At 47.0% G+C, this 14385-nt stretch overlaps 1 protein-coding gene across 2 annotated transcripts in view; it reads left to right on the forward strand.

Annotated features, from left to right (window-relative positions):
* DEPDC5 (DEP domain containing 5, GATOR1 subcomplex subunit) overlaps positions 1-14385 on the forward strand; it is a 90909-nt gene that overhangs the window by 42315 nt on the left and 34209 nt on the right. For both annotated transcript variants that reach the window (XM_082640394.1, XM_082640395.1), the window contains exons 25-29: positions 5726-5791; positions 9187-9343; positions 9537-9697; positions 12755-12872; positions 13345-13512. In XM_082640394.1, the coding sequence (XP_082496520.1) occupies positions 5726-5791; positions 9187-9343; positions 9537-9697; positions 12755-12872; positions 13345-13512 (670 nt within the window). The remainder of the gene's footprint in view (positions 1-5725; positions 5792-9186; positions 9344-9536; positions 9698-12754; positions 12873-13344; positions 13513-14385) is intronic.

Below are 14385 nucleotides of genomic sequence, written 5' to 3' on the forward strand. Positions count from 1 at the left end.
TCTCCCGTACTGTCACCAATGAGCCATTTCCAAATGCAGGTCTGGTCTGATCACCCTCTCTGTCCCACATATGAACCGTTTAGTGGTTCTTCACAGCTTGTAACACCTGTCGTCACCTGGGCCCCACCTGCCTTTACACCTTCACCTGCCTCCACTCCCACGTAGCCCTGCATATGGGAAGAACACAGGCTCTGGAATCTTAGGACATGGGTCCTGACTCCACCTCTAAAGAGCGGCGAGGCCCTTGGGCCAGGTACTTAACTGCTCTGTACCTCAGTTTCTTCATCTATGAGGAGGGTTGAGTATTAAGTGTGATAATAATCCACGCAAAGCGCTAAGGACAGTGCCTGGCACGCACGGTGAGCACTCAGCAAACGAGAGCTGTTGTTGTCATTTACTCTTATTAGATGAACACTGTTTATATTCCAGCTGTTGTCGTGCCTTCTCAGAAGATCTTTGTCCTGATGTTTCTGTGCATAGACTAGTCCGACTACAGAATATGCTTTTTCCTTTATCTTCAACCCCTGATTCTGCCTTGTAAACATCCACTTGGTCTTTATGGATCAGCTCCAACAACACCTCCTCCTTGGAGCCCTCCCTGGTGGTTTTGCTTCCCCCCACACCCTCCCAGGAGGTGTGAGGCACATTTCCACGTAACTCCAGATGCAGTTGTACACTTGGCATATCCCGGGCCCACTGTTTGTTTCTGTGTCTGCTTCTCCACTAGACTGAAAGAGCTTATCTTTATTTATCCTCTCCTCACAGTATTTAGTTTGTTTATTGACAAAGACATTTATACTTCTAAAACCAAGCTGCCAGAATGACAGCATTTGAACAACCCACAAAATTATTCTGTTTAATTGGTATACGAGCTATCAATTCGTAAATATGTCCTACAGTGTTTAGCTTCTTAGAGCAGGTGTCGGCTCCTTGGGTTCTTTCTCCCGTCAGGGTGATATAGTTAAATGGGGTCATCCTTACCCTTGCCCAGTCCCTTTGTGACCAGGAGCATGTGTTTTCTAAGGGGCCAGGGCTGGGACTTCCCTGGTGGCACAGTGGTTAAGAATCCACCTGCCAATGCAGGGGACATGGGTTCGAGCCCTGGTCTGGGAAGATCCCACATGCCGCGGAGCAACTAAGCCCGTGCGCCACAACTACTGAGCCTGTGCTCTAGAGCCCATGCTCCTCAGCAAGAGAATCCACCGCAATGAGAAGCCCGCACACCACAACGAAGAGTAGCCCCCACTTGCCACAACTGGAGAAAACCCGCGTGCAGCAACGAAGACCCAGCGCAGCCAAGAAAAATAAATAAATTAATTAATTAAAAAAAATTAAGGGGCTGGGGACCATGGGGAGGTGGTCTAGCACTGGCCTCGCGTGGGAGCTGACTCTAGTCTTTGCTCTTGTACTTTTTTTTTTTTTTTCTTTTGCGGTATGCGGGCCTCTCACTGTTGTGGCCTCTCCCGTTGCGGAGCACAGGCTCCGGATGTGCAGGCTCAGTGACCATGCTCACGGGCCCAGCCGCTCTGCGGCATGTGGGATCTTCCCGGACCGGGGCACGAACCTGTGTCCTCTGCATCGGCAGGCGGACTTTCAACCACTGTGCCATCAAGGAAACCCGCTCTTGTACTTCTTGATCAATTATGTCAGCTAGCCACAGAGAGAAATTAGGGAAAATCATTCTAATTTGTATTGCCATGTGCAATGACCAGTTACTGTCAGATCTACCTTCAGGTATATCCAGAATCTTAGCATATCTCATCATTTCCACCAGTCATAGCCCAACCCAAGAGGCCTTCATCTTTCACCTGGATTGTTGCAGTGGCCTGCTAACTGGTCTCTCAGCCTCCTCCCTTTGCCCTTCCATAGAGTTTATTTTCAGCACAGTGGTTCAGAGAGACCCTTGGAAAATAGAAGTTAGATCATGAAATGGACATAAAGATCTTCACCTGCCTGCCTGCCTCACAGAGTTGTTGAAGGATCAGAAGTAGATTGGGTTCCTTAAGGGCAAAATTATCACATCGGTTCCTTGTCTGGGGACAAAGTGGGGGCCGAAACAAAACTAGTGAACATTTCACTCATTAAAAAATGGAAGAGAAACAGGAAAACCTCATCTGTGACCCACCTCTGCCTCCTGGCCTTGGCGGTTTGCACCATGTGCAGGCATGCAGGCGTGACTCCGATTTCGCCTGCATTTGGACCTGACTCATAGGTGAGTTGTGATTCACAGGGCTGGCACCTCTGCGGGTTTCCCTCCTGGCCCTGTGCTGCCCAGCAGGAACCAGGTTGTTGGTTGGTCTGGGCAGGCAGCGTTTATCCCTCTGTTTCTTTAACTGGGCACCCGTTTATAAGACTTGTTAGTGTCATCCCCCTGATGGGGGTAACTGTGCTAGAGAATTTTGATAAAGAAAATCAGTGGATGCCAAGTTTTCTTTCTCTTTACTGTCGGGACTCAGAATCTGCAACTTGGTGTTTGTGTTGAGTTTTAGGTACGTGCAGCAGATTTGGCCTGAGAACTACCAGTAAATCAGAGCGCACAGAGTTACTCACCCAGGCCAGGCTGGGTGTTTGTGGGGAAGTACCATCTCTGTAGCCCAGAGAGAAGAAGTGACTCGCCCCAGGCACAGGTGTCCCCTGGAAGCAGCCCCAAAGGCCCCATACGGATTACCTTTTTTGGCCGAACGTTAGCAACCAGAGAACACATTCACACTGCTTGACTCCGAACAGCTGTCAAAAGAGACGGAGCTGAGTTGGCTCTTCTGAGCATTGGCTCCCCGAGCGGTGCGTCTGGCTTTCAACTTTAAGAGGGAGGTTCATTCCCAAATGTTGGGTTGGAGCAGAGCCGCCCACCCAGGAGGTGTCCCCCCCGCCCTCCCAGGTCGTTGGGTTCTTCACATGCCAGTGGTGAGTCTGCAGGCCTAAAGCTGAGCCTCAGAGGCAGAGCTGCAGGGAAAGGCTGTGTACTGGGCTTGAGCTGCAAGGAAACTGTGAAAGTAGCTTCGAAGAAGCCTTTAAAATATTTATTTCTTCAAATTCTTTTCATTAAATTCTTTTCATTTCTTTCAAATAAAATGTGTTTGGGGACGGAAGACCGGGGAGGCACAAAAGGCTGAACATGCTTTATCCCTTAGAGATGGGCAGGTCTGCTCTGGGCCTAGAAGCCAAAGGTGCTCCGAGAACCCTTTGATGGGTTGCCTCTTTGAACTCAAACAATTGCTCACACAGTTCCTAAGTTGAACTGTTTCTTTATGAGGGTAAGAATTTCAGTTCTCGTAGACGAAGTCTGGATTGGGTTTAAAAAAAAAAAAAAGTGCTCTGACGATGAAATTTAGAATCCAAACCCATGAGGCGATGTATTAGTAATTCTATTGCTCGCATCGCTCGGAGAATGCCGGTTTTATAATTGCCTTCATACCAGTTCTCAGGCCAGACAAGAAAAACCACCCCATTGCTTTTTCTTTGTTATGCTTTGTGTGAAAATGGATGCTGTCAGTCAGGCTAGCTTTTTCAGAAAATTTAGCTATAAATGGCTTTTGGCTGTTGACAGAGAACAGGTAACGTTTTCAGTAGATGAAAACTGGTGCCCCCTTTGGATAGTCAGGAAATAAAAAGCATCTGTAGAGTTGCGCAGGAAGAGTCTAAATGCAGGTGTCACTTCGTTACTGTGTGATCTTCAGTTACTTACTTAACTTCTCTGTGCCTCAGTTTCTTTATCTGTGGAAAAGGGATAACACCTACCTCACATTTGCCTCTTAGTGTGGGTTTGAATAAAATGAAGCACTGTTATTTTTCTGACTTAATAGATTGAATCTTCTTATTATGATGGCTAGTAATTTTTAAAAATCTACTGAAGGCAGCTCCAAAAAAGAAGTTCTAAAATTGTTTTGGCCAAGTGACATCATCTTTCTGAATTAAAAAAATATATATTTACTTTTAAATTTACATACAGTAAAATTCACTCTTTTTCGTGTACAGTTCTATGAGTTTTGACAAATGCATAGAGTCATAAGCACCAACAAAGACATCAAGATACAGAACATTTCCATTACCCCTCAGATTCTTTGTGCTGCTTCTTTGTACTCAATCCCTCCCTCTTCCCCTGGCAACCACCAATCTGTTCTCTGTCCCTTTAGTCTCTCCCAGCAAGTCTTGCACATGGAATCATACAACTTGGAGCCTTCTGAGTCTGGCTTCTTTCACTGAGCATAATTCGAGATTCATCCAAGTTGTTGCCGGCATCCACAGTCGTGTTCAGTACTTTTTATTGCCATATCGTATTCCGTTGTATGGATGTATTAGTTTATCCCTTCACCAGTTGGAAGACATTTGGGTTGTGAATAAAGCCACACTTACATAACTTACATAACAGGTTTTTGTGCAAGCATCAATTTTCATTTCTCTTAGGTGAATTCCTAGGAGTGGGATTGCTTTGTCAAATGGTCAATATACGTTTAACCTTTAAAGAAACTGCAAAACTGTTTTCCAAAGTGGTGCGCCATTTTGTATTCCTACAATCAGTGGATAAGGGTTTCTGTTGCTGCACATCCTGGTCAGCACTTGGCGTGAGCAGTCCTTCTAGCCATCCCAAGAGACCCGGGTGCAGAGGTATCCCACCGAACTTCTGATTTGCCATTTGTCTAATGACTAATGACATTGAGCATCTTTTCACGTGCCTTCTGTATGTGTGTCCATATCTTTTGCCCATTTCCTCATCAGGTTGTTCTCCTGCTCTGGAGTTTTTAGAGTTCTTTATGTGTTCTGGATACACGTCCTCTGCCAGAGGTGCGATTTGCAAATACTTTCTCACAGGTCGTGGCTTGTCCTTTCAAAAATTTCACAAGGGATTTGGAAGTATTTGTTCTTGTTATAAAAGATTCAGCTGACACGAAAGTATTTACAGTAAAAAGCCAAAGATCTCCTTTCCCTCCCACCACTTCCTCCAGCTTTCTTCTAGGAGATAGCCACTGTTGACAGTTTCGTGAGGATCTTTCCAGTCCTATCCTAAGTTTCTAGTAAATGTAAATGCGCGGCTTTCGGGATCTTAGTTCCTCAACCAGAGATTGAACCCCTGCCCTTGGCAGTGAAAACGCGGTGTCCTCACCACTGGACTGCCAGGGAATTCCCTAGTAAATGTGTTTTGAAAGGGACATTTAAATATTGATATGTGTGTTTTGAAATTAGTTCTATTACTTTTCAGTCAATAAGTTGCATTTCAAAGACTCTCTGTTTTTCCTTTCAGCCCAGTTACAGGCAAAATCATTGCTTTTCTCTTGCAGTAGTGTTTTGATGTCCTGTGTCATATTCCAGGAAGCCATGATTCAGGAAAGAAAATTTCAGAGGATGACTGTTAAGTGGACTAAATTTAAATAGGTCATCTTGTGTTTGCTAAAGTTTGCCCTAATTAGTTGAAATTACTTTGAAATTCGTCCCATTTCTTATTCTAAGTGGTGGGTTGCTGTTTGCTTTTGTGCATGTGCCCTAAAAGTCCAGTTAGGCGAACAGTATTGATAACTTCAGAGTAAAGTTCTGGCTCCCTCCCGAACTTTAGATTGCTCTGTTTCTTTGATGGATTCTTTTGTGCTGTTGGAGATACTCAGCACAGAATTTGTACTTGTTTTTTTATTTTTAGCTACAGTTTGGGGCTTTTTTTTTAAACCATAACTGGTCAGAACTTTTTTTTGCAGAATGAGTCTCACTGACACAGATTCTTTTCATCTTTCCACAGGTATGAATCCTAGGACCCAGAATAAGGATTCTTTAGAGGACAGTGTTTCTACGTCTCCAGACCCAAGTAAGAGGGGCCTGCTGACGGGGGAAGGTGGCAGGGAGGTGGGGGCGTGGGGTGGGTGGTCAAGGCACTGGGGGAGCAAGAGGGAGCCCTGTGGGAAGAGAATGGTCTGGAAGTTCACACGTCTCCAGGTGGTGAGGGAAGAGGGGAGACTCTGCAGCCTCTCCAATGGAACATGAGCTGCGGCAGGGATGCCAAATGACCTGTTCTGGAATATGATTTGGGGCCACACAGGAAGGGTAGCGGAATTCCCAGAGCTGGCCTTGGCTCTCAAATGCTTAACGATGGCTCTGGGGAGAAGTCGGAAGGAATAAGACCTGAAACTGTTTACATCCCTGTAGTTGGAAGTGTTTGTCTGGGTTGCATTTGCTTTGATCATCCTTGTCTATTGAAATAGCTGAACATCTAAATATCAACAATAGCAAAAGACCAGAAAAAAAAAATTCTACTGCTTGATCGACTTTGCTTTACTTCACTGTGACCAGTGGATATATGTACATCACCAAGTCTTTTTATCCTCACTTTTAAGTAACTTAACAATCATTTCACTACTTCTCCAGGTATGGCATACTGGTCATTTTTCATGGCAATATCAAACACATTATTAAATCATGCTTTGGATAATCATGTCTTAATGGTGGCCATTTGGGTGATTTCTAGTTTTTTAGCATATAATGCATGGTGTAGTGGGTGTGTTTTTTTCTCTTGGTTCAGATCCTCGGAATATATTCCACAGAATAGTTGGAAGATTGATTGTTTTCTAGAAAGCTGCCAGCCCTGAATAGATGAGTCTGTTTCTCCTCTACAACCCCAGCACTGGATTTTGTCATCTGTGTTTATTATGGTTAACTGAATGATTCTGAGGTGGGACCTCCTCAGAGGCCTCTGCAGGGCCTGAAGATACTGGAGGTAGAAAAGAGGCCACACAGACCTTTTACCCATGAAAAGAACATCATCAAGCTAAGAATTGGGCGCTTTTCTCACGACGGGGTTGGAATTCTCCATATCTCAGTGTGTGCCCGCAGACACCATTTCTAAAAGGGTTTTATAATCTTGAGGGTCAGGAAGCTGGTGATGGCCAGAACGATGTAAGAAGGCACAGTGATAGAGTATCTTCTGTTTCTGGCCTCCCCACGGGGGCTGCATTGTGTGCCCACCTTCTGCTGCTGGTTCTAACCAAGAAGTGTGAACAAATTCATCCCTCGTCTGCCCTATGGGGAATTGGGGTGTTAACTAGGTTATCGTGGGCTGTGTTGTTTTTTTAAAAAATTTATTTATTTATTTTTTAATTGAAGTCTAGTTGACTTACAACATTGTGCCAATCTCTGCTGTACAGCAAAGTGACTTGGTTATACCCATATAGACTTTTTTTTTTCCATATTCTCTTGCATTATGGTTTATCACAGGAGACTGAGTGTAGTTCCCTGTGCTATACATTAGGACCTTGTCATTTATCCATCCTAAATGTAACAGTTTGCATCTACCAACCCCAAACTCCCAGTCCATCCCTCTCCGTCTCCCCCTTCCCCCTTGGCTGTGTTTTGAGTTCTTGAAGTATTAAGGAGTTAACAAGACCTGTATAGAGTCAAACTCATAGACTCAGATAGTGGAGTGGTGATTGCCTGGGACCTGTGGGGAGGTGGGCAGTGGGGGGAGGGGTGTTGCTGATTGGTGGGCGTAAAGCTTCAGTCCTGGGAGATGAGTAAGTTCTGGAGACCTGCTGCTCGGCACTGTCCTCAGTTAACAATACTGAATTGGACACTTACAAATTTTGTTGTTGTTGTTTTTTGTTTGTTTTTTAAATTTTATTTATTTATTATACAGCAGGTTCTTATTAGTTATCTATTTTATACATATTAGTGTATATATGTCAATCCCATTCTCCCAATTCATCCCACCCCGCCTCACCCTACCCTCCACTACACTTAAAAATTTGCTAAGATGGTAGATCTCACACTAAGTGTTCTTACCACAATAAAATAAAATTCAAACCAACCAACCAAAAGTCAGCCCAGGACCTGGAGTGGAGACCATGGAGCTAGGCCTGTTGCAGGTCAAGTCATCTTCCCCAAAGCAGGGCTGCCACACAGGGCATGTTTCCTGCTGGGACTCAGGGTGCAATTCCCTTCTTGTCCCCTAACTCCGGGCTCAGGGAGGCTCTGTTGCCCTGGGTGGTGTGTGTCGGTCACTGTATGGAGGAAAGATCCCTGAGCAGAGTGGCTTCTGGCCCTGTGACCTCTGGTGGGTTTGGCTTGACCAGGTGTTTAAAGGGGCCGATGATGCCTCCACACCTGCTCGAAGGAGGTGATGTGAGGGGGTACAGCATACGGTAAGCCACAGGGCACCACGAGAAGTGAGGTGCATGAGGGTCTCACTGGGAATGCAGAGGCAGAGGCGTGGAGTGTTTCTGTTGCTCGTTGCTCCCTCGCATGGAGATTTGACAAATAATTTTCACTTAAATGACTTAGAGAGATAACTGCCCCATTACTTTAACTCTGATTCTCAACCGGGGAATATTTTGCACTTCAGGGCACATTTGGTCATGTCTACAGGTATTTTTGGTTTTCACAACCAGAAGATGTCACTGGCATCTAGTGAGTAGGGACCAGGGAAGCTGCTCACATGCTACAATGCCCAGGACAGCCCCCACAACAAAGAGTTATCTGGTCTAGAATAGCCTTCATGCCCCGAGGTGGAGAAACCCTGCTTTACCCAAAGAGCAGGCGGTTTTGGACATACCCGTGTGGTTGGGCCCACTCTGCTGATGGCAGCTTTCATTTCTAGACTGTTAAACTCTGTCTCCTAAAGTTCCGGCCTTGTAACTCCCAGACATCCTTCCTTAATTCCTCTTCCTCCCCTTTTGGATCTGTGACTTATTTTTGCAATCCTGAAAGTGTTCCTGAGTTCTGCTCCCGTGTGCTATTCGCTCCAAAATCTGGCTCCAGAATCCGGCTGCGCTCTCCTCCTCTCCCCACCCAGCCCCTCCATCAGCCCAGGGGAGGCTTCCAGCTCGAGCCTCTCTTCCGGGCTCGGAATGTTGATTTGCTTCGATGTGTAACTGCCTGGCCTGGCCTGCCCTGCGGTAACCTCACTGGCATCGCGGCTGTAGCTCATAATCAGCAGAAAATGAAAAGTATCGGCTGTGCATCCCATTTGCATGATGGGATTGGATAAGCACTGCATTGTCTAACAGCCTCTGTTTCTCTCTCTTTCTCCCCCCCACCACCCCTTTCCTGGCAATTTTATCACCTGTCACCACCTACTTTCTCCTTCCCCCTCCCTTCGTCCCTCCCCCTGTCCCCCCCCCCCCCCCGCCATCCTACACCTGCCTGGTGACTACACGTACCTTCCTCCCTGTTCACACGAGGCAGTTCTGACACTGTCTGCTCCCCCTGTAGTGCCAGGCTTCTGTTGCACAGTTGGCGTGGACTGGAAGTCTCTCACTACTCCGGCGTGCCTCCCCCTCACCACGGACTACTTCCCCGACCGCCAGGGCCTGCAGAACGACTACACAGAGGGCTGCTATGATCTCCTCCCGGAGGCCGACATCGACAGGTCAGTGGCAGAGGAAAGATGCACAGCTTTTGTTTCTCCCAAGACTGGTTTACAAATCGTTAGTTTCACGTACCACCACGTGGTCATCAGGGCTGGCTCATGGGGATGAAGCCAAGGACTGGGGGACTCTGTCACACGGAGTGTGACATGCCCGGGCCAGGCATGTCCTGTGAACAGCCGTCTGTCTTTTCAGGAGGGACGAGGAGGGTGTGCAGATGACGGCTCAGCAGGTGTTCGAGGAGTTCATCTGCCAGCGGCTCATGCAGGGCTACCAGATCATCGTGCAGCCCAGGGCGCAGCAGCCCAGCCCCGCTGGCCCGCCCCCGCTCAGCAGCAGCCCACTCTATGGCCGTGGTGAGCTCTCCTCTTTGGACTGTAGTTTCTCTTCTCTACTAAGTTTATGCAAGCAGGTTCTCAAGGTAGTAGGGAATACATACATTTAGGAGTCATTGTTTTTCAACACACATTTTTTTTCCCTCTAAATCTAACTTTACATGAGAATTAAACTCTCCACTGGGTTCAGAGTTATCTTAAAACCCTCTTTGATCTCCAACTCTCCTTTTAAGGTAGAGGGTATGACCAAGTTCAGGAAGTTCCAGCCTGGCTTGAGCAGTACCTTGGGGTCCCAGGCAGCCAAGCAGGGCCTGAGCTGTCAAACTACAGGGTGAATATTCCAGACCCAGGAGCCTGGGTTTATGTCTCACACAGTGCCTGACACAGTAGGTCTTCTCATGTTACCTGAACCTCAAGTTTATACTTGTTTTTTTTTTTTCCCATTCTGGATTCATGTCCCCTTGTTTGTCACTGCAGCTCAGTGACTTGAAGCTGGGATGGTTTGTCCGTGAGTGGCAGAGGCTAGTGAGTGGCGGAGACTCAGTGGCATCGGCTGAGTCAGACCTGGGCTCTGGAGGGCTCCTCTGAAACAAGTCAGGCAGCGAGAATTACATGCAGGAGCCTGGAACCACACAACGGCAGTCACTTCCTGGAGCCATCACTGAGCATGTGATAGTCCCCTGCTTCCTCCTTGTAGCTAATGAGCTCCCCTGCTCCCTAACCAGCCAGCACCAAACCTCAGGCCATCTTTGGCTTCATTAAAGCTCCTCTGGGGACTTCCCTGGTGGCTCAGTGGTTAGGAATCTGCCTTCCAATGCAGGGGACACGGGTTCGAGCCTGGTCAGGGAAGATCCCACATGCCACGGAGCAGCTAGGCCCATGTGCCACAGCTACTGAGCCTGCGTGCTGCAACTACTGAAGCCCACTCGCCTAGAGCCCGTGCTCCGCAACAAGAGAAGCCACTGCAATGAGAAGCCCGCACACCGCAACTAGAGAAAAGCCCATGCGCAGCAATGAAGACCCAATGCAACCAAAAATTTTTTAAAAACTTCCTCTGGTTAGAGGATCAAAGAAGCATGGACCTGTTAATGGGGGCTTAGCAGTCCTCTGGTCCAGGCCCTGTTGTTCACGATAAAGCTTTGGATTCCCTCTGGATTTTCTCTAAAAGCCCCTTGTGATATGTATCACGTGATGCCTTCTTCGCACATTATAGACTCTACTGAATAGTAACCTTTCTGAGTGCCAGGATGATTTCAGCTGCATCTTGTTGTCCTCCACCACTGAAACCACTGCGCCTGGTGTACGACATTGTGCCTTGATGAATATATGACTGTGTTCATTCATTCGTTCATTAGTACTTATTTTTTTGGCTGTGTTGGGTCTTCATTGCTGCGCGCGGGCTTTCTCTAGTTGTGGCGAGCAGGGGCTACTCTTCGTTGCAGTGCACGGGCTTCTCATTGCGGTGGCTTCTCTTGTTGTGGAGCATGGGCCCTAGAGCGCGTGGGCTTCAGTAGTTGTGGCACGCGAGCTCTAGAGCACAGGCTCAGCAGTTACGGTGCACGGGCTTAGTTGCTCCACCACATGTGGGATCTTCCTGGTCCAGGGATCAAACCCGTGTCCCCTGCACTGGCAGGCAGATTCTTAACCACTGCGCCACCAGGGAAGTCCTCATTAGTTTTTTTTTTTTTTGCGGTATGCGGGCCTCTCACTGTTGTGGCCTCTCCTGTTGCGGAGCATAGGCTCCGGACACGCAGGCTCAGCAGCCATGGCTCACGGGCCCAGCCGCTCCGCGGCATGTGGGATCTTCCCGGACCGGGGCACAAACCTGTGTCCCCTGCATCGGCAGGCAGACTCTCAACCACTGCACCACCAGGGAATCCCCTCATTAGTATTTTTGAAGCTCCTGCTCTGTGGGGGAAAATAACATTTGTCAAACTATGATATACAATTCCACATTGCAATAAAGACTATGAGGGAAAAATCAGAGGGCTGCGAGACTATTTAATACAGGACCTGATCTGGTCTGGAGAGTCAGGGGCGGCTTCTTTGAGGAGTTAATGTTTGAGCTGCTGCTGTACCTGAAACACATGCAGGAGTTTTTAGTGAGAGAGGAGTGGAGGGCAGGAACAGGTGGGCCAAGCATGCCAGGCAGCAGGGTTAGTATGTGCAAAGCCCCTGTTGGCTGGAAGACCTCGTGAGACTTTCTGGGCACCCAAAAGAAGACCGGCGTGGAGAGCACTGGGAATAAGCCAGCAATGTGGCCGGAGATGTCAGGAGACCCAGGCTGCACAGGCCCATGTGAAGGATTTTGTTCTTATCCCAAGAGCAGTGAGATGAATCTGCTTTTCGTGTCAGTGGCTTGCTCCATCCAGGTTGCCTACTTCCTTTTCTGTGAAATAGCACTTTATCAGGTGCTACTGAAAATACAAAGACAAACAAGATTTGGGTCCTGGCCTCCTGGAACTTTTGGTTTGTCAGGGTGTGAGACAGAGGCACACAAGGAGCTACATCCAGGGTAGAATTCACCGCTAATAGGGTCTGATAGCTTTCTGGAGGAAGTGGCATTTGATGGTGACCTTAAATGATCCCTAGGATTTCGACAGTCACCCAGGAAGAGAAGGCAGAAGAAGCAACAGGAGCAAATGTTTGGAGGAGGAAATTCAAGCAAATAAGTCTGAAACGTGGTGCAGCAGTGTGGGCGTTACGGGGGCTGAGGGCCGAAAGCTAGGTTGGCCACCCCCGCAGTTGAGGGCCTCAGATGCCAGGTGGCAGCTTGTGCCTGAGGGGAGTGGAGTTCCATTTAAGTCGAGGCATTGGGCTGTTCGGACAGCTGTTGTAGGCACCCCCAGGCTCTAATCTCCTGCTGGCTGGTTCAGTAACAGAAAAATCTGCCCACTTCAGGACTTTTTTTTTTTTTTTAAACCAAGAATATTTCTTTTCCATGAAACTGCCCCTGGAAAGAAAGTGTTGCCTCTTTTGTTTCTCCTTTTCTAAATCTATATGGAAGAGAAGCAATTGCCTGTTAAAGGAATGACCCTCAACCAGATGGAGGAAATTGTTTATTTTTTTCCGTGTTAGGCCTTGTGTCCCGAAACCGCCCTGAGGAGGAAGACCAGTACTGGCTGAGCATGGGCAGAACTTTCCACAAAGTCACACTGAAGGATAAGATGATCACAGTGACGCGATACCTTCCCAAGTGAGTCCTTGGGTATTTAAAGTTTTCAGCTCTGTCCTAAATTATGTCCAACTACTAAGTTACGTTTCTAACACATACTGTCCACATACTGAATTATGTGTGTAACACGTAATTCAAACCAAGGAGGTTGAGTCATTGGTTTTTCTTTCAGAGTTACTGTTTTGCTCTCTAGGGTTGTATTTTATGGTTGTAGCTCACCTACTTCCAAAAGGGATTTGATCCAGCTTATAATGTTTAGCATGAGTCTTAACATGCCAATTAAAAATAAAGAGTATGAGGCTAGAAGAATGAGAAAGTTTAAGAAGAACTGAGAAATCTCCATTACCAGTCCCCTGGGATGAGTTTTAGTTACTGTGGTCGAGGGTCGAGTGCCAAGGATACTGCTAAGTGTCTTGAGACAGAAAAGATACAGGAGACTTGCAGGGAGCGGGGATCCTTGTTTGGACCTCAGGCCACGCCCTTTGTTTTTCAGGTACCCTTACGAATCTGCCCAGATCCACTACACCTACAGCCTCTGCCCCTCCCACTCAGACTCGGAGTTTGTCTCCTGTTGGGTGGAATTCTCACACGAGCGGCTGGAGGAGTACAAGTGGAATTACTTAGACCAGTACATCTGCTCTGCCGGCTCCGAGGACTTCAGGTCAGAGACCCCAATTTCACTTTCCATCCTCGCCGTGTGTCCGTATTTTAATGTCTCTGTCCTTTCTCCTGATTGCAAAATGATGCCTGTTTTAGAAAAAAAAAAAAAAAAGAAAAAGAAAATGGAGGGAAAAAGCACATCTGCATTGGGTTAAAAACTCAGTGATGAGATGGACGTGGATGGTTGTGCAACAGTGTGAATGTACTGAATGCTGCTGAATTGTGCACTTAGAGATCATTACAGTGGTAAACTTTGTTATGTATATTTTACCACATGAAACAACAAACAACAGCAAAAAACCTGGTGAAGATGTGCTCTTTTTTTTTCTAATATTTATTTATTTATTTGCTTGCACCGGCTCTTAGTTGCAGCAGGTGGGCTCCTTAGTTGTGGTTCGTGGGCTCCTTAGTTGCAGCAGATGGGCTTCTTTAGTTGCAGCACATGAGCTCCTTAGTTGTGGCTCTCTGGGTCCATAGTTGCCACACACAGGCTCCTTAGTTGTGGCATGTGAACTCTTAGTTGCGGCATGCATGTGGGATCTAGTTCCCTGACCAGGGATCGAACCTGGGCCCCTGCAATGGGAGTGCTGAGTTTTAACCACTGTGCCACAAGGGAAGTCCCAAGATGTGCTCTTTGGTGGAATGTCAGTGCTCTTCACATTTTCCTGACTGCTTGTGACATCTTTTTTTTTTTAAATTGAAGTCTAGTTGATTTACAATGTTGTGTTAATTTCTGCTGTCAAGCAAAGTGGTTCAGTTATACACATATATACATTCTTTTTTTTTGGTATTCTTTTCCATTATGGTTTATCATAGGACTTTTTAAAAAATCTTTTTTCAGCTTTATTGAAGTATAATTGACAAAAATTGTACA

This window comes from Mesoplodon mirus, assembly GCF_964341445.2.
Source record: "Mesoplodon mirus genome assembly, chromosome: 13".
In the NCBI taxonomy this organism is placed as follows: domain Eukaryota; kingdom Metazoa; phylum Chordata; class Mammalia; order Artiodactyla; family Ziphiidae; genus Mesoplodon; species Mesoplodon mirus.